General features: G+C 54.7%; 1 protein-coding gene across 9 annotated transcripts in view; it reads right to left on the bottom strand.

The window, feature by feature from the left end:
• The window catches only part of NSD2 (nuclear receptor binding SET domain protein 2), a 77,323-nt gene that overhangs the window by 23,277 nt on the left and 32,654 nt on the right, over positions 1 to 21,392 (bottom strand). For all 9 annotated transcript variants that reach the window (XM_070372876.1, XM_070372883.1, XM_070372877.1 and 6 more), the window contains 5 exons: positions 18,861 to 19,485; positions 16,878 to 17,040; positions 8,590 to 8,756; positions 7,623 to 8,105; positions 832 to 976 (listed from right to left, as the gene is read on the bottom strand). In XM_070372876.1, coding sequence (XP_070228977.1) covers positions 832 to 976; positions 7,623 to 8,105; positions 8,590 to 8,756; positions 16,878 to 17,040; positions 18,861 to 19,457 — 1,555 coding nt within the window. In that variant the 5' untranslated portion in view covers positions 19,458 to 19,485. The remainder of the gene's footprint in view (positions 1 to 831; positions 977 to 7,622; positions 8,106 to 8,589; positions 8,757 to 16,877; positions 17,041 to 18,860; positions 19,486 to 21,392) is intronic.

Below are 21,392 nucleotides of genomic sequence, written 5' to 3'. Positions count from 1 at the left end.
GGAGACTCCGGCTTCAATAAAGCCCACCTCTTCTTAAATCAGCAGTCACTGAAAAGGGACCTTTCCTAGATTTACATACTGATGAACTATCCGGTAAACTTTCTGCTTTTTAAAAAAAATACACAAATCCTAAACACCCTGCTACTCTGAACTGTAGCATTTGCAACCAGCCCTGCACACACGAGTGAAGCTCACTACTGGTGTCACTGGACGGGGCCGTGGGGGCGAGAGTCCGCCAGCCAGGGTGGGGTCACTGGGGCACACGGGAGGGCGGCGCCCTCCTCCTGAGCTGGCCTCCAGCCCCCATGCACACGCCCTGCACCTGGCCTCTCCAAAGCGCCTCAGGAGCGAGCCTCAAGAGATGTAGGCCTCTTCATTTTCAACTGACGCCCAAACACGCCCACTTATGTCCACATCACGGGCGTCAGTCCCCACCACGGGCGTCCAGCACGTGGATGGCACGGCTGAGGCTGTCACATGTGTCCCCAAGCTTCAGTGTGAAGCTCCATGGCGAAGGGGCACCATGTTTCTTCACAGTGACAACCAGAGGCTGCCCACACCCAGTGCCAGGCCATGGCCAGCCTCCTGACCCGGTGAGCTTCCAAGCCCACAGCCCTGCCCCCAGGAGTGTGAGGGGCGGGAGCAGGCCCTGCCAGGAGGCCTGACCCCGGCCCGTCAGGCATGCCTCCGGCCCTGGAGGCCACACGGGCTGCCTGCCTCCCTCACATGCCCACCACGTGGCTCTGGTGACACCACGCTCAGGTGGCTTTATCACGACCGTGGCACGCTGGGCAGGCCTGGCAGAGGATGCGGGCACAGAGGCGCCGTTACCAGAGTCTTCCTCGGACTGAGGCGGAGCCACAAGCGCAAACTTGGTATGATAGCGCGCCTTCTGCTTCTCGTTGAGCATGTTCCACTGCGACGCGAGCAGCTCCTCAATCTCCTCGGCAGAGGCGTCCGGGTGCTCAGCAACCACCTGCGGGCACAGGAAGGGGTAGGAAGAACCACAGGCACACTCATCTCCGCATCCTGGAACCATGTCCCAGAAGAGCTCCAAAGGAAAGCGGCGTCTACCTGACGTCGTAACCCACTGAAATCGGGGCTGGTAGGAGTGAGTCAACTGTATCTGTATAAACACAGGAAATGATAAATGACGAAAGAGAAGAGTGCACTTTCCCTACATCAGCCGACGACGGGCGCCTTACGACTTCCCAGCGCCCTGCAGAAGCCGGCAGCAGGGTCGCAGAGCACTCCGGCCCTGCAGGGCTCCAGGGAGCCCCTTCCCAAGGCCTCCAGGAGCCCCCACCCGCACTGTGCACCCCGGGCGGGGAGGAGGCCCCACCGCCCGGTGACGAGGGGTGAGGCGAGTGGGCAGGGCCACAGCCCCTCCACCCCGCGGGCCCCGCTCTGCTCCTCAGAGGTTCCGTGCATGTCTGTGCGCCCCATGCTGAGGACCACACGAGAGGCCACTCACTGCGGCCAGAGCAGCCCCAGCCCACCTGGTACGGACGCTCAGGAGCCGAGAACTGACTCCACACTGGTAAACACTGACACTGACCAGGGTGTCCCTGGCAGGCCGACGCTCAGGCCTCGCCATAGGTCAGTGAAGCAACGACCGTTCACTCTGCCCACGGGCTCACGAGGATGCCACCCCACACAGCTGCCACAGGAGCGACGACATCGGTCAAGCTGGTGCCAGTCTGCTACCCCCGCCGCCCCGCACCCCCCACTGCTGTGGGGCCCAGCCACGCAAGAAGGGGTCACCATGCCAGCCTCACCAAACACGGGTGCTCATGAAAACTACTGGCAACGGGCCTGAAGTGTGGTGCGCGCTCCACGGTGACCACCGCCCTGCTGGAATAAACTACCTCAGACACACAAGAATGTGCAAAACCAGCAGTCACGACCTCCCCAGTGAGCCAGCCGCGTGGGGCAGGGTGGGCCAGGCCGGGAGCGCAGCGGATGGAGTCTGAGAGCGGGGTGAGGAGGGAGCCACTGGGCAGAGCCCAGCCCGGGCCACATGCCCGCAGGGGGGAGGCAGGCAGGGAAGGCAGTAGTCGTCCCGGAGGAAGACCTCCACAGCCGGTCAAGACCAAGTTCAGCGGAAGCGGCTCCAGAAGACGCCTCAGGAAGGGCTCAACCACACACTGACGGGCTCAGGGAACCGAATGGCTGCCGACAAGCTCGATGGGAGGCGGCACCACTGGCCTGCCCTCGCCGCCCGAGGAGCAGCAGCAGAGCACACAGCCCGCCGCCCCTACCCTCAGCCTCCTCCCAGCCCGCTCTGCCCCCCAGGCCCTGCCCTCTCTGCTCCCTCCAGACCTTCTAGAGGAAGGAGGGCGCCCCCCCATGAGCATCTCAGGCCAGGGAGCCTCCCTGAGGGTCTCTCCCCCGGAGCCGAGGAGCCCATCGGCCCCTGAGACAGTGCCCACCCGCCCTCCGAGGCTCCTGCCCGCGCACGTCCCCCCACTGCAGAGGCCAGCGGGCGGCTTCAGGGCACCCCTTCCGGCGAGGCTCGGCCCCCTGCTGCCTGGGTCCCTGCACGGTCAGCAGGGCAGAGCACTCCCTGGCCCTCTTCAGCACCCAGACGGGCAACAAGGGCGGGGTCTGCAGCTCGTGTCCCCTCGCCCAGCCCCTCCATCACAGTCATGGAAACCTTCCCCTCCTTGGAAAAAGGAAACATGGAAAGCCAGGTACCCACAAGCCCACAGCACAACTCGAGACCCCAGAAGTCCCTTGGAGAGGCTCTCCCGTCCTCAGCCTCCACACACGTGTACCCTGGAGAGCCTCCTGCTGTCTCAGACTCGCAAAAATGCTCCAGGGGCCCCCAAGACTTCGTGTCCAGGGCGTGGAGGGCCTCCGCCCTGGCCTGGGGATCACCTGCTGGGGGGCTGGCCTCCTGCTGTGATGGCACCCCCCCCCCAACCCCCGCCACACACACACACACACACACCCCCCCACACACATCTACTGGAGAGACCACCGGCGAGAAACGGAGGCCCCACGGGCACCAGGATGTGGCACCTTGGGGAGGGTTCTCGGCCCCAGTCCAGCCCTCAGGTGACGCAGCCCCACCAAGCTGACATCTTAAAGCGACCTCACGAGAGACGCTGAGGCGGAACCGCCTGGCCAAGCTGCTCCTGAAGTCCCAACCCACAGCCTCTGAGGTCATCAGTGCAGGTGGTTGTTTTAGGCCACTGCGCTCAGAGGTGACCTGTTACAAAGCAGCAGGCACCCAACACAAATGTGCACCCAAAGAACCGAGACAGAGGCACTGCCACCTCTAAAGCAGCTGTAAAATCCAGGGCAGATAGAGTGGGAAAAGATCCTTTAAAAATCAGAAACTGTGCTGAAAACATCTGCTAATAAAACTGCTCCTGGGGACTCGCAGGTGGCCCAGAGGTTCAGAACCCGCCTTCCAATGCAGGGGGCAGGGGCTCAGGCCCCGGTCTGGGTGCTGAGGCCCCGCAGGCCACAGGGCAACTAAGCCCGAGCAGCACAACTACTAAGCGTGCGCCAGAGACGCCCGCGCACAACTCAGGCCCCACATGGCCAAACAAGCAGATCAAAGCGCCACGGACACTGGCGCCCTAAGCCAACGTTCCTGGAAGGAGGCCTGGAAGCCACATGCGGGTGCCGCCCGGCTGCTGGGGGCCACGCCCCTGGCCTGGTCCCGGCAGAAGCCTTGGCCCCGTGGACCCTCGTCCTGCACGCTCCTGTCCCTGGCCTCAGGGGGAGCTGGACTCGGGGAGTCCTTAGCCCGAGAGCGGGACTCCAGGAGGAGCCAGGGCCGCACGGCCAACCCGAGCCTGCTGCACGAAGACTGCTGGGCACAGCGTGTAACAAAGGACGAAACCACTGCAAGGAGCACGGCCTCGTCTTCACCTGCAAGAAGAAAGCTGGAAATTGCTTTTTTGAAAAAGCAGCAAGTGGCGACCAGATGTCCTTAATGGGCACAGTGACTCCAGAAAAGGAGACTCCACCCACTCCATTCCTCCAGGGCCGGCCACTGGTTCATTAACAACCAAACAAAAACCACCCTGGGGTGCACGGCCACTCTCCACAGGAAAAGAGCACCTAGAAAAGCCAGATCCTCCTACAGGCTGGAGTCAGCAGTTTGGTGCATTCAAGACCAGTGTCACTTACTACAGAAGCAGCACAGCACACCTGCAGGAACAGGCAAGCACCATGCTGACAGCACCAGGCCCTCAGAGCCGGGCCAGCCCCGCGCCCACAGGAGGGCAGGCCTGCGGGCCCCACCCGGCAGAGGCAGGGCCAGGCGGGCGTCTGGGTCTGCCGCAGGCCTGACTGTGGCCGCGCACCTGCAGTCTGGGGTAAGCGTGCACTAGGGTGCCCACAGCAAAGCTCTGGAGGGATGCTCAGACCAGAGAGGCTGTGCAGGGAGCTGCAGGGCTCCCTTACAGGAGCTGCAGGGCTGTACCCATCAGCACCTGCTGGAGTGGTCAGCCTGCTTGCTCTCAGCACATACCTTAGTGCTAGAAGGGTTGACTAAGAGCAATTTGGGTCCCCACAGCAAAAAGGGTGTCCTCTGGAAAGCGGCCCGAGGTCTCCCTCATAAACTCAGACGAGTGCACGTTCTAGGGAGATGCAGACTGGGAAGCGGCGCAAGCGCGGCTGGGGGGCAGGCTGTCACGGCGGCACTGCCTGGCACCTGAGCAGGCACAGGTCTGGATACGCCCAGCCTCTGTGGACAGATGCAGGAGGCAGGGAGCGGGCAGTGGGCGAGCGTGCTACACTTTCACACTTTGGCGATGGGATCTGAGGGTCCCTATCCTGGACGTGCAGCAAGGCTGCCTTCACGACTGAGGAACACTGCAGGAGTGGACCACAGCCTGCCGGGCCTGCCAGAACGTCTTACAGCTCTGAACATCGTGCTAGGGCGAAATTTCTCTAGGGCAAATCCCTAGGGGTGAAATTTTAAGACAAAAAGAACGTGCATCTTCAGTCTCACTAGATATTGCCGAATTTCTCTTGAAACTAGATGTAAGCAATGACCCTCCACAGCCGTGCACATGGATTCCCACTGCAGCCCCGGGCCCTTGGCCACAGAGGTGCTGGCTGTGCGGTGGCCGTGATGTGTGGTCCCTGCCGCCCCAGGCTCAGCAGCCGGTCAGCTCATTGGCACCTGGGGTCTCCTATGACCTGCTCTTCTCAAAGCCTCTCCCCTTCCTCCTCCAGGACTGTCCTGAGCTCTGCACACGCAGCTCTCGTTTCATTTTAACAACGTTCCTTTCCAGTTTGTGAACTGTTTGGCTGAAGAAGCCCTCCCTCTCCTAGACTGACAGAACTCTCCTCCTGGAGCCGCTGAATTCTGAAGTCAGCAGTGTGGGCCAGCACCGGTCCTGAGCGGCAGACCCACTGCTGGCAGTAGGAGCGCTTCCTCTGTGCAGGGCCAGTCCTCAGGCCGAGCTTCCCTTCCAACGTGGCTATGCTAGCACCTGCTTAAAAAGGCAGACACTCCTGCTGGGAGCTTCCCCGGAGGACACTGGACTTAGGAGAGGGGGATGACAACTTTAGCTTCAGGACAGTGAGCCTTCCCATTAATCTCCACTTAGGTCGGCTGAAACATCAGTCGTTTTTCTCCAAAGTCATACCTATTTTGTTACCTTCCCTCCTTGCGGCCTCACGGACACGACCCCGTGACGCTCCAGCTCCCCGGTGCTGGGCTGCTCTGCGTCACCGTCTCCCCCAGGGCCGGGGGCTCTGCCGAGGGCCTCCTCTTGCTGTTCGGCCATGCTTTCACTGCATTTAACACCAGTGGTGGCACAAGGGCACCCTGCCTCATTCACGATCCGAGAAGGCGCTTCTGAAGTATCCTCAACCGTCATGATGCTAACTGTTTCTGAAAATCACCCCTCAGCAGACCCTGTCTACTCCTGCCTGCTAACTTTGTATCAAAAAGCAATCACGACTAAGGACCTCCCCAGGGGTCCAGGGGTGAGGAGTCAATGCTCTCACTGCCAACCACTCAGGTTCAACCCCTGGTCACGGAACTAAGACCACAAAAGCCACACGGCGTGACCAAAAAAAAGCAATGACTTTTATCAAATGTTTTTTCTCCACCTACTGAGGTGATTATTTAACCTGCAATGACGAATCATAACAGGCGTTCTAATATCACACCTGCCTTGCAATCCTGAGAAGAGTCCCACCAACCCACTCATTTCAAGTAACAGCAAAGAACCAACGATACCGGCCTGAGCCCTTAAAGTGGAATCGAGACTTGACGATGTCCAAATAAGCTCAGTTCACTCTACAATAAGTGATTAAGAAAACTAGTCAATGGAGAAGGAAATGGCACCCCACTCTAGTACTTTTGCCTAGAAAATCCCATGGACGGAGGAGCCTGGTAGGCTGCAGTCCATGGGGTCGCAAAGAGTCGGACACGACTGAGCGACTTCCCTTTCACTTTTCACTTTCATGCATTGGAGAAGGAAATGGCAACCCACTCCAGTGTTCTTGCCTGGAGAATTCCAGGGACGGGGGAGCCTGGTGGGCTGCCGTCTATGGGGTCGCACAGAGTCAGACACGACTGAAGCGACTTAGCAGCAGCAGCTTGCCTTTAAAAAATTATGAAGATGGAGGATAAGTCAGTGATTGCCAGAGGGTAGAGATGGTCACATATAGGACAAGATTAAAGGGGTAGCATGATGGAGATCCTTTGTGGTGATGGAGTAGGTCTGTATCTTAATAGTGGTAATGGTTACACAAAGCTATTTACGTGACAAAAATTACATAGCGCTATATACACACTTTCTATCGACGTAAATACCCCGGTTTTGATATTTACGTAACGTGTAAACTGTGGGGACTGGGTAAAGGATCCACTAGACCTCTCTATACCACCTGTGCAACTTTCTGTGAATTTTAACTGTTCAAAATAAAAAGTGCTTTTTAAACATAAATAATACTGATGGTGAGTGGATCTGAGAACTTTTCAGACTGCTATAAGAATCTATTAATTGACCTCTTTGCAAGATACACCCGTGAATATTTCTATGCTTGGTAACTGAAAATCTTGCCCAAGACACCTCTTTGGCAAAATTCTAGGCGTATTTCCTCCGTGCTTATGCTGACATAGCTTATAAAGAAATAAAAAACATAAACCGTTAAAAAAAAAAAAAGAAAGAAAACTAGTCAAATGTTTAGCCACTGACAGCAGGCTGCCCTTCACACACCACAGCAGCAGGTGCCAACACGCTCAGGCCCATGGCAGCATTAGGTTCCGTAAATCCAATCTCGCACCACCTCTTGGAGGCTTCTGGGCCGCCTCCTGGGGAAGGCACTAACCTGGGCTGGAGGTCAGGGTGAGGACAAGCTTCTAGCAAAGAGCAGCCCACCTCCCACTGTCCCTGGACCTTCCCACCGTAGTCAGGAGGAATATTCTAGAGCACAAAGGCAAGGATCTCTGCCCCCAAGGGTTGCACTGGCTTCCCCCTAATGACACTTGCCCCTGAGACCCGCGTGTACAGAGGCGCACTATGGCCTGGCCGACAGTGCTGGGGGCCGGGGCCGGGGCCGGGGCCGGGTGCTGAAAGGACGGGCCTCACAGGCAGACCCCTGCATTTAGCACAACCCCTTAGAGCCATCCCTACACCGACCTCGTCCCTGTGCTTCTGACAGAAGACCAGGAACTGGGACGCCGCATCGCCCCTCCGGCTCCTCGGGGTGGAGGCCGCAGCCTTCTTCCTGCCGGGGGGGGATCCCGCGCCCCTCCTGGAGTCGGCCTCGGCCACCTTCTGCGGTGTAGCCCGCCCCGGCCCCGGGTCGCCGGGGAGGTTCTCGGTGGAGCTGGACAGCTTGGCCCTCCTTCTCCTCTTGACAGGCGCGCCCTCCTCCCCCGAGGACTTAGGGCTGTCTGCAGCTTCTTCCTCGACTCCTGAGGGCTCTGCTGCTTCTCCCAGCGACTCTACAGCCACGCCCGCCTCCTTGGCCACGTGGGGGTTGAGGCGGAGCTGGTCCCCCACGTAGAGGAAGGTGAACTTGGCTTTCCGCTCCTCCACCGCCATGCGTGCGGCGGCCTCTGCCTGAACGAGGCCCATTTCCCACTGGGCCCTCAACTTCCCTGAAATGGGTTTCAACAGCTGCAAAGAAAACATGAGACACATGTAAGTTTCATCAAACAAACATTAAAGATTAACTCACTTTAAAGAAGGATACTTTTAGAATTTCAGGTAAATTTAGAAACCAAAACTATAAAAACCAATTAACTTGAAGGTTTTAGAGTTCAGACCAGTATAACTGTTTCTTGAAATTAGAAATCAATTGCAATTACAACAAATACTTATATATAATATCATATATAGATGTGTGTGTGTGTGTGTGTGTGTGCACGTACATAAAGGAAAACAAAACTTAGAAAAACTATCTCTGGGAGTCATCAGGATAAACCATGCGTCTAAACAAAGTTGCCGTACTGTGTAACACAGCGCGCTGGGCAAAGAGAGCAGTGACAGACATAAGAGGCCATTACAGTGTTTCAAGCAACCACAAGTTCAAAACAAGATAAATAATTAAGAATAAAAATAAAAGTTTCGTCTAAAATTGTACTTAAGGAACATCTGTCACCTTAATTTTCTCAGCTTTCGTGGGTGCCTGCTTGGCACTTTCCTGGCATAATTTTTCAAACTGTCCTTCTCCTTCAAAAGCTACAAGGCTCTTCTCAAATATCCAAGCTCTTTCTGGGGCATCACCAAAGAACTGTACGTGATACTGGCGTGCACTCTTTTTCTGACCTAGTTTTTAAAATAAAATGTTAGAACTTGAAAGTTAGAATTTGGGATGAAATTAGGCAAATCTATTAATAATTACTGATATCAAGTTAGGAGTGGCTTTGAAGTCATTTCACTTGGTGCTGTTAGAATCCATTAACCACAAAATAAATCCTTTTTTTTCCCGACCACACTCTATAGCAAAAGGGGAAATGCGTTCGGGAGACTCAGGGCTCAAAGCTGGCCAGGAAAGACCACTGACCAGGTTCACAACTCATCTCCCTCCAAGAGCCACTGAAGAAGACACTCCATCAGTCAGAGTAGAGAGGACACCAGCCAGGAGGCCGGGCAGCCGTGAGTTCAAATCCCAGCCCCCCGCCCTCACCACGCTGGAGGCTGGGGCAGCTCAAGGCCACGAAGTGCCCCCAGATGCTGAAGAAGCCACACCCCCGGCCCCTGTCCCCTCACACAGGACACTGGACACGAGGCAGCAAAGCGCACTCCCCAGGGAACCAGCACACCACAGGAAACCCTTCCCGTGTTGTCTTTGCCCCAAAAGCTGGAGACTCCCTCAACCAGGCGACCACTAGCCAGCCAGCGCCTCTAAGACAAGCCAACAGCTCCCCCTACGGGCCGCAGGCAGCTGACTGCCGTCCTCTGGAAGAAGGCCCAGCGCAGGCACCCCAGACCCAGAGGAGCCTCTAACAGAGTCCAAAGCACACAGAAGCCAACAGTCTCTGCAGGGCCACAGACACCACACCAGGAGGAGGTGGCGCTCGACAGAGAAGAACTCGAGTTTGCTGTCAGAAGAAAAGAACGAGAGAGAAAGCGCCATTTGATATTTAACAATACCACCATGAAAATAAATAACTGGCCTTCCAAAGAGAAAAACAGAGAAACTCATCAGAGAATTTACCAAACACAGGAACACGTGTCAGAACTAACCCCTCCCAGCACCTCACCCAACACCCAGGTCCGGGCACATCTTTGGGACAGTCGAGCTGCTGAGGGAGGGAGAGGCAGTTCCATGTTCATGAAATGACAGAGAACAGCAACTCTGGATGCTTGAAGGAAATGCAGTAATACCTTCAAAATTCTGAGAACTACATTCAACATAAAATCCCACACCCAGTCAGACCAAAACTCGAGTGTGACGACAGCTGCACCCTTTGAGCCCAGGATCTCAAAGCGACCTCCACCCCTTCCTCAGGATGCCAAAAACCACGCTGCAGCAAAACAGGAGAACTGACTGAGAAAGAGCACAGCGTGGAGCCCAGAAACGATCGGTAACCAAGGAAAGCATCTCACGGAGTCTCAGGTGCCTGCCGGCCAGTGACAGTAAAACAGGGGGAAGTGGGGCCCGTTAGCGCGAGGAAGGGGAGAGAGAAGGGGAGAGAGGCCGAGCGGAGGAAGAGGGGAACGGCTGCACGGGCTCTCCACGGAAGGAGAAGGCAGGCGAACACGAGATCCAAGCGGCAGAGGGGAGGCGGGACTCGCACAGAGCGGCCCATTTTTACCCCCAATCAGGGAAACTCACCACGTGACAGGATGAGTTTTAAAGACAGAAGAATAAATACTTGAAAAAATTTAAGCTAAATGGCAATGAACTATACAATTTCACAAGAAATGCAATAGTTATCTCCAAAAAAAAGACAAAAGGTTGTACAAGAAATAAAATGCAATTACCGAACACAGCTGTTTTTCACTGAATGATATTTACATGGTCAAAATTAAATGAACACTTATGTTTGATGTAATAAAAATAGTGAGTTAATTATATGGGAAGAATGGAAGGGAAAGAAACAGGAAATGATTGAAGAGATCAATCTTCATTTACCATAACAGAAAGTCAACAGAAAATATCTAATGATAAAAGAGTAGCTAAAACCAAAAGAAAATGTTTAAAGAGTTAAAAATAATGACTTCTGGGGGGGCAGGGGACTATTTTTCACTATTAATCTCTCAGGACAATTTGACTTGTTTATAAGTGTGTATACCTCTTTTGATTTTAATACAGCTAAGATTCAAAACTATGTCAAGAGATTTGTGACTTCGTCCATTATTTTAGTATTTCAAAAGACCTCTTGATCATGAAAATGAATATAGATATATGCCATAGCATTTGCAGAATTAAGAAAAATGTTATAGTATATATGATGAAATAATATGAACGCACATAATTTTTTAAAATAAATAGCTAAAGACAGTAAAAATGCTCCTTACATGTCAGCTAGAAAAAAAAAAAATCAGAGAATATGACAGGCTGATCCCAAGCTTATAAAATTAACATTTTTTAAGTTCTTTTCTGCTCAGAAATGTCATAACAAACATAACCCAACTTTCTCTTATTTTTAAGGTTTTTTCTAAGCCATCTGAATTTCATTTTGGTCCAAATTGAGAGGAGAATCCCTTACTCTCTTTGACCACCATAACTAACCAACTGCCCCACCACCCGTTAGCAACCTTGGATTTTCATCCTGTGTAAGTTGGAGGAAAACATTGTTCACTAAGGCCCCACCCGCCCTCTGTCCTGAGAGAAGCTGGCCTCCACCACGAGCTCGGGCAGTTTAATGTTGTGCTGAGTTCGCTTCCTCCCCATCACGGCCCGTCAGGCGCAACGTGGACCCTGAACCTGGGCGAGACCGAGCAGACCAGAGTCTGCTCCCTGGGAAACAAAGGACAAGGGTGGCCAGGCCCACATTTCCTGGTTCAGTCCCTTGGGGGTCACCGGAACCCCAGAACAGGTCAAGTAGAAACTGACAAAAACTCAAATAGGAAAGGGCACGTCCACCACCACAGCGGGAAACCCTAACTCACCTCTCTTCCTAGTTGACAGAACAAGCAGAAAGGAACAATCACAATATCAACTCAGAAGGTGAGAAAGTCAGATTATCTGTAGTATTTTCAGAAAATGCTGGAATTTACAAATACAGCAATGAGGGCTCCTTTCTATATAACACAGAAAAGGCAAGAATAAGAGCCTCCACACAGAGAAGAGGCGGACCTGACGCCCCAGTGTCTGCAGGGAGACCAGCAGGACCCAGGTACACCAGGGAGACCGTAACGTTCCCAGGCTCAAGAGAATCCAGTCTTCTTAGGTGTAATACCCAAAACACCAATCATCTCCTGATTCCAACCTAGAGGGTCAGGCCTCAGAGCTGCTGGCTTGTCCACGCATGCCCTGGAAGACGGTCACCAAGACAAGTTCTGCTGCTACAAATGACAAAAACGCGGTTAGATTTGCAAAGGAAATCTGAACTCTCTAAACAGCTGTGCTCTCTTCTGCACACAGATTCTACTTCAGTTTTTACAGCTCAAGTGTGGGCTTCCCTGGTGGCTCAGTGGTAAAGAATCCCCCTGCCAACGTAAGAGACACAGGTTCAATCCCTGATCTGGGAAGATCCCACATGCTGTGCAGCAACTAAGCCCAGGCACCGTAACTACTGAGCCTGTGCTCTGAGCCCACGCGCTGCAACTCCTGAGCCTGGGCCTCCAAGCCCGTGCGCCACTGCAGTGAGAAGCCCGCATGCTGCCACCAGAGAGGAGCCCCGCCTCCCCACACCTGGGGAGACGCCCGAGCAGCAAGAAGACCCAGCACTGCCAAAAATAAATGAATACAATTATTTTTTAAAAAAAGCTTAAATGCATTGCTACCGATTCAGGTTCAAGTACTCCTGTAATCCCAAGTATGATAAGTAAAAAGCAGCACATACAGAAAGAGAAAATCGGGGGTGGGAATCAGGAGCAGGCTGAGGGAGTTCCACCTTACAGGAATCAAAAGGCCTTGCTTCCCAAGCCCCTGCTCGGCCAGCTCTGCACCCGAAGCCACCCTCCTCCACGCCGTCTTCCCAGCAAGGACTCCTGAGCCTCAGGCCCGCCATCCCAGGTGCTGCAGAGGGAGGGGGACAGCGTGCCAGCAGACCCGCATCACCCTCCGTCCTCTGCCTTCCAGGCCTGGGACACAACCAGAACCCAGACCTGGGCGGCCACACACCACTCGCTACTAAAAGGACCCAGGCTTCCTCCGAGGAATAGCTGGTTCAAGGACCGGGGCAAAGAAAGTGTAAAGGGAGCCCACAGTGTGGTTAGTGTTTACACACGTAAGGAAGCGCTCCAAGACAGATGGAACCAGGGCAGGAGCACACAGCTGAAAGGGCCCCGTGGGCTCCCAGGGGCCACATCTGGAACAACGGGAGCATTAAAGAGGGTGAAGACTGCAACATTCAATATCTAAGGAATCTCTTAGGAGGGAGCTCACCTTCACAGGAAAGCACCAGCTCCTTAACCATGAAAAGAGGATAAAATGGAAAGCAGCATTCAGCAGACCAGTGGATCCTCAGGGAGGACCAAACCTCAGAGGAAGGCAGTCAGGGAGCCGGGCCCCGAGTGCAGCACTGGTCAGCTACCAAGACAGTGGCCAGAGCCCACTGGACACCCTGGTCCACACCTCGTGGGCGGGAGCCACGGCACAGGCCAGCCCCACAGTCTCACAGGTTCCTCTAACCCCTTCACTTTCCAAAGGTCATCTGACTCCCCTTGCAACTCATCCTGGCTCTCAGCCTTCTGAGATGCTTTCCAAACGCACACTGTCAGTCCTCTGAAGCTGGCCTGTGCTGACCAAGGCTGCCTCCCCTGCAACCCAAGACAGTTCCTAGTGAAGCACACTGTTGGACTGAACCCCTTCTTTCAAGAAGGTCTCAGTGAAGGGCCAAGTCTGGGCCCTACCTGCATGGTGTTCGCCTGACTCTGTGGGCCTGAGTCTGCTCACAAGGCCAGGGCTGGGGGTCTGCTCTCGCCTACAGGGGCTGGGAAGGCACCCTGACTCAACCTCAGGGTGAAAAAAAGATCAAGTACATGGCCACACTGGAGCTTCCCAGGAGATCTAAGCAAGGCCCCAAGAGACGAAGGGTCAGTTACTGATGGGCCACTTTCTCACATGCAGGCGGGGTACTGGCCTTGTTCCAGGAGGACTCCCACTGACAAGTCAGGGTGAAGTGTCAGGATGGGTACAGCACCCACTCAGATGAGCTGGCAAAGGGGAATGTATTTATATACAAAAGAGAGAGACAGAGCAGGTGAAACAAAGCATTTAAGGGTTGGCAAGTCTAGCTGAGAGTGGATGACATCCACAGCACTGTTCCACTCTGAACAGTGGGCTTGAAAAACTTCTAAATGGAAAAAAAATAATAATAAACAAAATATTTCACATGAAAAACAAGACAAGACAGAATCCAACTGTAACCACTTGGCATTGGGAAAGTTGGGGGGATACCTGGCAACATAAATATTGGAAGTTGGCACAAAATTATTAAAATTAAATCACCAAACACAAGGATTGTGTAGGGGAAATAACTGCGCAAACAGCAATGTTTTCAGGAAGAAGCCCAGAGGTGACCAGGGGAGAGGGGGTAGACACAATACAAACTCTGGCTTTAAAAGTTAAAAAAAAAAAAAAGAGGATGATGATAACATCTGAGAGCTCACTATCTCTGGGCTAAGACCTTTCCCCAAAAGTAGTGTTATCATCACCTTTGTCTTTCATACTCAGGAAAGACACCCTAATCATCTCTGGAGCTTAATGACACTGCGTAGCAGCTTACTACAGGCTGAGCCGGGCCCCGGCAGCCAACTCTCCAGAGTCTGCGTCTCAACCAGGAGGACATGGCTGCCGTTCCTTAAGCAAACGTGCAGAAGTGCTGAGCCGGAGCACGCACACCAGTGGAGGTGTGTCAGTCTCACTCAGAGACGCTGCTCTCAGTTCAGTTCAGTCCAGTCGTGGCTGACTCTTTTCGACCCCACAGACTGCAGCACATCAGGTCTCCCTGTCCATCACCAACTCCCAGAGCTTGCTCAAACTCATGTCCACTGAGTCCGTGATGCCATCCAACATCTCATCCTCTGTGGTCCCCTTCTCCTCCTGTCTTCAATCTTTCCCAGCATCAGGGTCTTTTCCAATGAGTCAGTTCTTTGCATCAGGTGGCCAAAGTATTAGACCTTCATCTTCAGTATCAGTCCTTCCAATGAATATTCAGGGTTGATTTCCTTTAGGATGGACTAGTTGGATCTCCTTGCAATCCAAGGGACTCTCAAGAGTCTTCTTCAACACCACAGTTCAAAAGCATCGATTCTTCGGTGATCAGCTTTCTTTATAGTCCAACCCTCACATCCATACATGACCACTGGAAAAACCATAGCCTTGACTAGATGGACCTTTGTCGGTAAAGTAATGTCTCTGCTTTTTAATATGCTGTCTAGGTTTGTCATAGCTTTTCTTCCAAGGAACAAGTGTCTTTTTTTAATTTCATGGCTGCAGTCACCATCTGCAGTGATTCTGGAGCCCCCCAAAAATAAAGTCTCTCACTGCCTCCACTGTTTCCCCATCTATTTGCCATGAAGTGATGAAGCTGCTGCAGACTATAGAAATGACTCAACCCTAAACCGGGGGACCGTGTAATGAAGTTAATTAAGCCCTGCAACTGGAACAGAGAGACATGGAAAGACGCCTTCAGTTAGTACGGTCTGAGACACTGAGAGGCTGAAATGAGGCAGAAACCCAGTGCTAAAGAGGCCCCCGAGAGACTGCACGTGATGCGCTCTGCAGACAAGCGGTGTGGAGTCGCGGGGCCCGGAGGCTCTGCCTGGGCCACCTGGAGCTGGGAGGGAGGGCTGCCACTGAGACAGAAGGCCCACCCCGACCACAGCAGGGCAGCCTGGCTTCTGCCTCAACTGGTATTTCTGTCGTACTCTGACCAAATCCAGAGGCCTCTGCGGTGCATCCTGGGGCCCTGGAAGCCCTGACAGGGACTCCCTGATGCTGGCAAGCTGAGGAAGCAACACATCCTGCACCAAGTCAGAACCGGAACCAGCCCGCCGGCTCCTCCCCAGCCCCGCCGTCCGGCACACCTGCACCACACACATGTGTGCCGGGGTCTCAGGACACAGGAGGGCCTCTCAGCCCCGTCTGTGCCTCCCAAGTCTGCCTGCCAGGGGGCACCGCTGTACCCCACTCCCAGCAGCAAGGCCCCGGCAAGGCTCAGGCCTCCAGCCAGAGGCCAAGAGGGGCCACTGGGGCAGGCCCCACCCCGCCTGCCCACACCTCTGGAGGGCACAGCCACCTGGGCGCCAACGTGGTCAGCTCCAGCCCTGCATCACCACATCTCACCTTCCTCACACCAAACTCAAAGTTTACTCTAGAAGAACTGTTTATGAGACACTCAAACCACTCGATTTTGTTTTTCTTCCCTCCAAAACCACATGAGATCTTACGTTTCATTGTCCAATTATTATTTCAGCATGTGCTCTAATCCGTATCATGACACATTACATTCTTCATACTAGCTCTACCTTCTCTGATTTATAACTCCAGTTTCATGACACCAAACATGATTATTTCTAGTCTTTTTTCCTTTTTCCCACCTAATAAAATAAACTGGGACATTTTTTAAACTAAAATACAATATAAAATACTAATTTCTGAAAATCATGCTGACATAAGTAATTACTATATATCTAAATAATAATAAATTATCACAAAACCTGAAAAGCAAATGACAAGGCAAAAACCATTCTCTTTTAATACTAATTCAATCAGATAAAGTACATACTAAGTTGGATATAAAAATAAAAACAATATGTCACGTCTGAATCACTAACTTCAAAGTTGCAAAATGAACCACAAAAAAAGTGTTAACAATCCAACCCACCTCCACCAACAAGCCGACTGAAATGGTGTATGAATGGCCAATAAGCGTGTGAGATGACGCTCCCGTCACTAGTCACTAGGGAGATGCACATGCACACCACAGACAGCGCCAAAGCACAGCGGGGCCACCAGGGTCCGGGGTGGGCCCTGAGGACGCGCCACCTCACGGGACAGAGTTCCAGCTCTACAGAGGAAGCGGAGCTCTGGGCACCGGTGGCGGGGACCACTGCACAGCAGTGTGGACGTATTTCATACCACTCGTTTGAGCCCTCGGTTAAGATGGTAAATCTTATGTTTGTGCATTAAAGCACAATAAAAAAGGGGGAAATAAAGAACCACAGTAGGGCTGTTGAAGGAAGAGGAAGAAAGAAGTTGGGAGATGAGAACAATGAAGTGCAGAAGACAAGACGGAAAAGCAGCCCCCAGTATGCCCCCCATGGTACCTTTCAGTCTGGTGTGGCTGTGCAGGAGCGGGTCGGCAGAAACCATGCAGGGCCACCACGGGTAGCCAGACACCTTGGACCACACCAGGTCCCCGACATCGTACTTCAGCAGCTGGCCTTTGTCTCTGCTGCTATTCGGACAGGATTCTCTCTTAACTGGAATCTGAAAATGAACATGAGATACATTGAGTACCTAGCCCTAAATCCAGCTTCCTATCCACAGAAGACCAAGGATGAGTCAGACCAGGGATTCCATACACACACGTGCACACACACACCTAAACGGAAGTGAGCCTGCCCACACAGCTCCCTCACGGTTTTTAGGTAACAGCCCTGACAGCACCTCATCAAAGCCGTTTCTCTCCTGCCCTCGGTTAAAAGGTCAGCAAGTGCCTGGCACACAGAGGAGCCCACATCACAAAAGTCTCGCAGAAACCCTGTTCCTTGGCCTGGGGGGAGGCCTTCAGTGGAGCTTTATTCACAGGCTGGTCAAGAATTCTCATGGAATTCATCCTCTGGCCCTCCGCCCCTTTGACCCCTTGTCTGACAGTCAGTCCTCGGGAGAGAGGACCCCAGGAGGGCCAGGACATGGGGGCTCGGCAGCAGGCCCAGCCCCACCTCCACCACCCAAGGCCTGGGCTCTCGGAGCCTCAGCCTCTGCACCTCAGAACCCAGGCCAGGAGGAGGCTGAAGGCCTGGCAAGAGTGGCACCCTCGCCAGGGGGCTGAGCACAGTCGAATCGCTGACCGGCTTTAAGCCTCTGTCCCACACACGTGCACGGAAGAGAGCGCAGTCACCACGCCCCATCACGGGGTAAGGACTGGCACAGAGCGGGCGCATCACACACTCCTACAAAGACGCCAGCTCTCAGGCTGTGTCACAACATCCCAGCATCACACTGAATGTCACCTCGGCCTCATGCCCATGCCCTCAGGAGGCAAAGTATTGTCCCCACTCGGAGGGTGCAGTCAGACTCAGAGAGACAAAAACAGGTGACTTGCCCAAGTTTTAACAAAATCAACCAGCAGCCTCTTCCCTATAAAGGAACATGGATCCATCAGGGGGCTTCAAGCAGGGCCGTATCAGCCCAGGCCACCACCGTGATTACGTCAGAGCCGCCCCGCGCCCCCCACCCCAGCACTCAGCAGACACTTTTAAACCCTGAAGGTCTTCATTATTTCAACTCCTCCAGGGAAATGTCGGTCCTTTCCCATCCTATCTGTGGGACCGTAAACAAGATTCCTCACTATAATTTTACAGTGATTACTCCAGCCTTGGTGCCCCTACTCCTGAAAGCGGGCCTGGAGCTTCACTTGGCCAGTGCACAGAGGCCTGCCAGACCCTGTTTATGCGGACGACCAGCTCAGGAACAGGGGCGCCACAAAGCCCTCGGCAGCTCCTCTGCCAGGGTCAAGGTTCCCGCGCGTCACTGAAGACTTGTTGGCATAAGCACCATGTTTCCATCCCACATTCCCACCGCAGCATTCATGCGAATGAACATGCGTTCACACGCACTCCAGCACCACGCTCCACGCTGGGGACCAAGAGCATGCAGGTGGGAGGCACGCCCCGTGCTCACTGGGGCGAGCCGTTTGCAGGGCCCCTGGAGGGGGCAGTGAACCCCGGATGGACAGTGACCGAGGGGAAGCCAGCGGGAGCACTCCTCAGACAGCACAGACCGAGGAAGCCCCACAGGGTCCCCCACTGACCGCCATCAGGTGGAGAGGAGCTCTGTGAAACAGGATCGCCTGAAGGCTGAGGGCTCTGGAATGGCCAGGCCCAGATTCAGAACCTCATTCGGTCTTCACACTTCGTCTCCAGGCCTTGGTGCTGCTCAACAGGATGTGAATGTCCCCACCGCGAGCCCTCAGGGCAAGTGGAGAGCAGGCCGCGGGGGCCGCGCCTACCTCCTATCGCTTCTCACATGTTGCGTGTCCTCCGAGGCCCCCTGCCACCCGCCCAGAGCCCCTCGTTCACAAATACCTTTTTGTCCACGGGACTGGAGAGCCTGGACACCAGGGCGGCCTCCCCGAGGCCGTGCTCCAGCACAGGGCCACGCTGTGCGCTCCTCTTGCGGCTCCTCCGGGCCTTGCGCTCTGGTCTCTGTCCGTCTGCTTCCGAATGGGACACGGCGGCCGCACCATCGCCACATATGGAGGACTCAAAAAGAGGTTTCCCATTCATGTAGGTTTTGGTGATTTTCAGCTTAATTTCTGGAGAGCCATTTTTGACGGGGGTAGTGTGAGGTGGGGTCCCAAGTCCCTTCACTTCCTGGGATTCAAAACGCAGTTTAGCATCGTGAGCACCAGGCTCTCCATTGAAGACGCGGGAGGTAAGGTCTTTCAGCCTCTCGGTCGGGATGAACGGCAGCGCATCGTGGCCGTTGAACTTCTGCACGACCCCGTCCTGTAGGCCGGCCGAGAGCTGGGCTTTGCTCAGGAACACGGAGCACTCGCGGCTCACGTCGCAGCTAGGGGTCTTCCCGTTGGCACTGCCCAGGACTTCCGGGGCCTGCTTCATCTTCACGCACTTCACCACCTTTGGAGCAGAAAGAGGGCTTTTCCTGACGCTGAATTCCATTCAGCCTAGGTGCCTCCGTCTCAGAACACTGCAGCGTTAGAAAAAGAGGAGAAAAGAAACATCTTAATTTCAAACCTAAGATGAGTACGCCAATGGAACTCTATACATTTGGGGAGTTTCGGGGATTTTGAGGCAATTTATGGTGTTTCCTGTGATTTCAGTCCCAACACGCAGTTCTAATATCACAGAAATGACAGGAGTCACAAAACCACAAAGTGAAAGGATGAGGACCGGTTTTTCGCGGCAGAACACACAAGTCAGGCGCGGAAAGGAAGTCACGCCACTGCCCCCAGAACCCGCAGGAAACGGAGGCTGCCCCTCCACCTGCCGCCAGGGCAGCACCAGAGGCGGCCAGTGCAAAGCCAGGCCTGGGCAGAGGACAAGAGGAGGGACCCGAGACACAGCTGAAAGCAGGGCCGGGCAGGGCTCCAGGCCTGCCCACAGCCACCGGGCGGCAAAGCTTAAGCCCAGACGGACGGGGAAGGTGGCGGCAGGCCCCCTGCCATCGGCCTGGCCCACGCTAACTGCAGGGACGAGGGGGGGGCGCAACATCAAGGACACTCAGCTCTCCTTGGACGGGGCACACCAAGGACCGCGCATGGCACCCGGGGCCAGATGGGCTGTCTGAGCCCCACGGGCAGAGGGGGCTTCCTCGGGAGCCGCTGCCCCTCACTCAGGACACCCCGTGAAGGCAGCTCACAGTGAACAGGCCAGCACCCACTCCGCTGGGAAGACCCCCGCCAAGAGCACACCACGACGGCAGCAAGGAGGCCCTCCAGGACGAGCTACCGGGGAGAAGCAGAGCCCCAAGACGGAATGCCCCCATCGGGGTGCCCTCGATGGACAGCACTGCACCGGAGCTCAGCCCTGCCACCACTGAGAGACCACCACACCGAGACACCCCCTGGGGGGCCAAGCGTGCAGCTGGGCCAGCTCTGTGGGGGCCGGGCAGTGGGGGATCGCCCCCACACCGAGCACAGGCCAGGACCGTCCGCTGTGACCCACATGGGGTTTTTAAGGCAAGTCTGAGTGGGTTCCCAGTCCCGCTCACATCAGGTTGACTGGACAGAAAGAGAAGCCGACGACCTCGAGGCACAGCAGGGCGATTGTGGCTGGTGAGCAGGGGACACGGACCTCGCCCAGCCCCAGGGTCCACACGGCCTGCGCACGGGGCCGCAAGCCCACTCTTATGGGCAAACCGCAGCTCTGGCAGCCCGGTGGCCGGGACTCCAGGATCTCACTTTTGGGAGCCTGGGTTCAGTCCCTACTTGGAAACCGGGATCCCACAAGTCACGCAGTGAGGGCCTTCCCCCACCAAAAAACAAGAGAAAATATCAAAACCCCAAAAGAAATGCCACCTCACACAGCACCTATGAGGATAGCTACCCACTATCAAAACATGGAAAGCAGGGCCTCGGGGGGACACGAGGAGCCTGGAGCCCTGTGCACGGGGGCGGGGACAGGAAGGAAAACAGCAGGGCTTCCTCAGAGCACCCACAGGACCAACGAGCCCACCCGACACACTAGGGAACGGAAGGCAGGCACGTGGGGTATCGCTGCCCTGTGTCCATCCACAGAGCGGGGCGTGCTGCAGCCTCGGACAGGAAGGGGAGGTGGCTACCTGCCACACGCGGACCCTGAGGACGTTACGCTGAGTGAGCAGTACGCCAGACACAAAAGGCTAACAAATGCTGTGTGGCTGCATTCTCATGCGTAGTCAAATCCACAGACAGAAAGCAGGAAGGTGGATGCCAGGACCTAAGGGAGGGCAGGACAGGGAGCTGGTGTTTTAATGGGGGCCAAGTTCCAGGCTCACAAGACAAAACCGTTCTGGTGGCGATGGCTGCAACACCGTGCATGTACTTAACACCCTGAACTGCACATTTAAACATGGTTAAGAGGGGGGACTTCCCTGTGGTCCAGCGGCTAAGACTC

The sequence above is a fragment of the Bos mutus genome, chromosome 6, assembly GCF_027580195.1.
Source record: "Bos mutus isolate GX-2022 chromosome 6, NWIPB_WYAK_1.1, whole genome shotgun sequence".
Classification (NCBI taxonomy): Eukaryota; Metazoa; Chordata; class Mammalia; order Artiodactyla; family Bovidae; genus Bos; species Bos mutus.
This window is presented reverse-complemented; position numbering and strand designations above follow the sequence as displayed.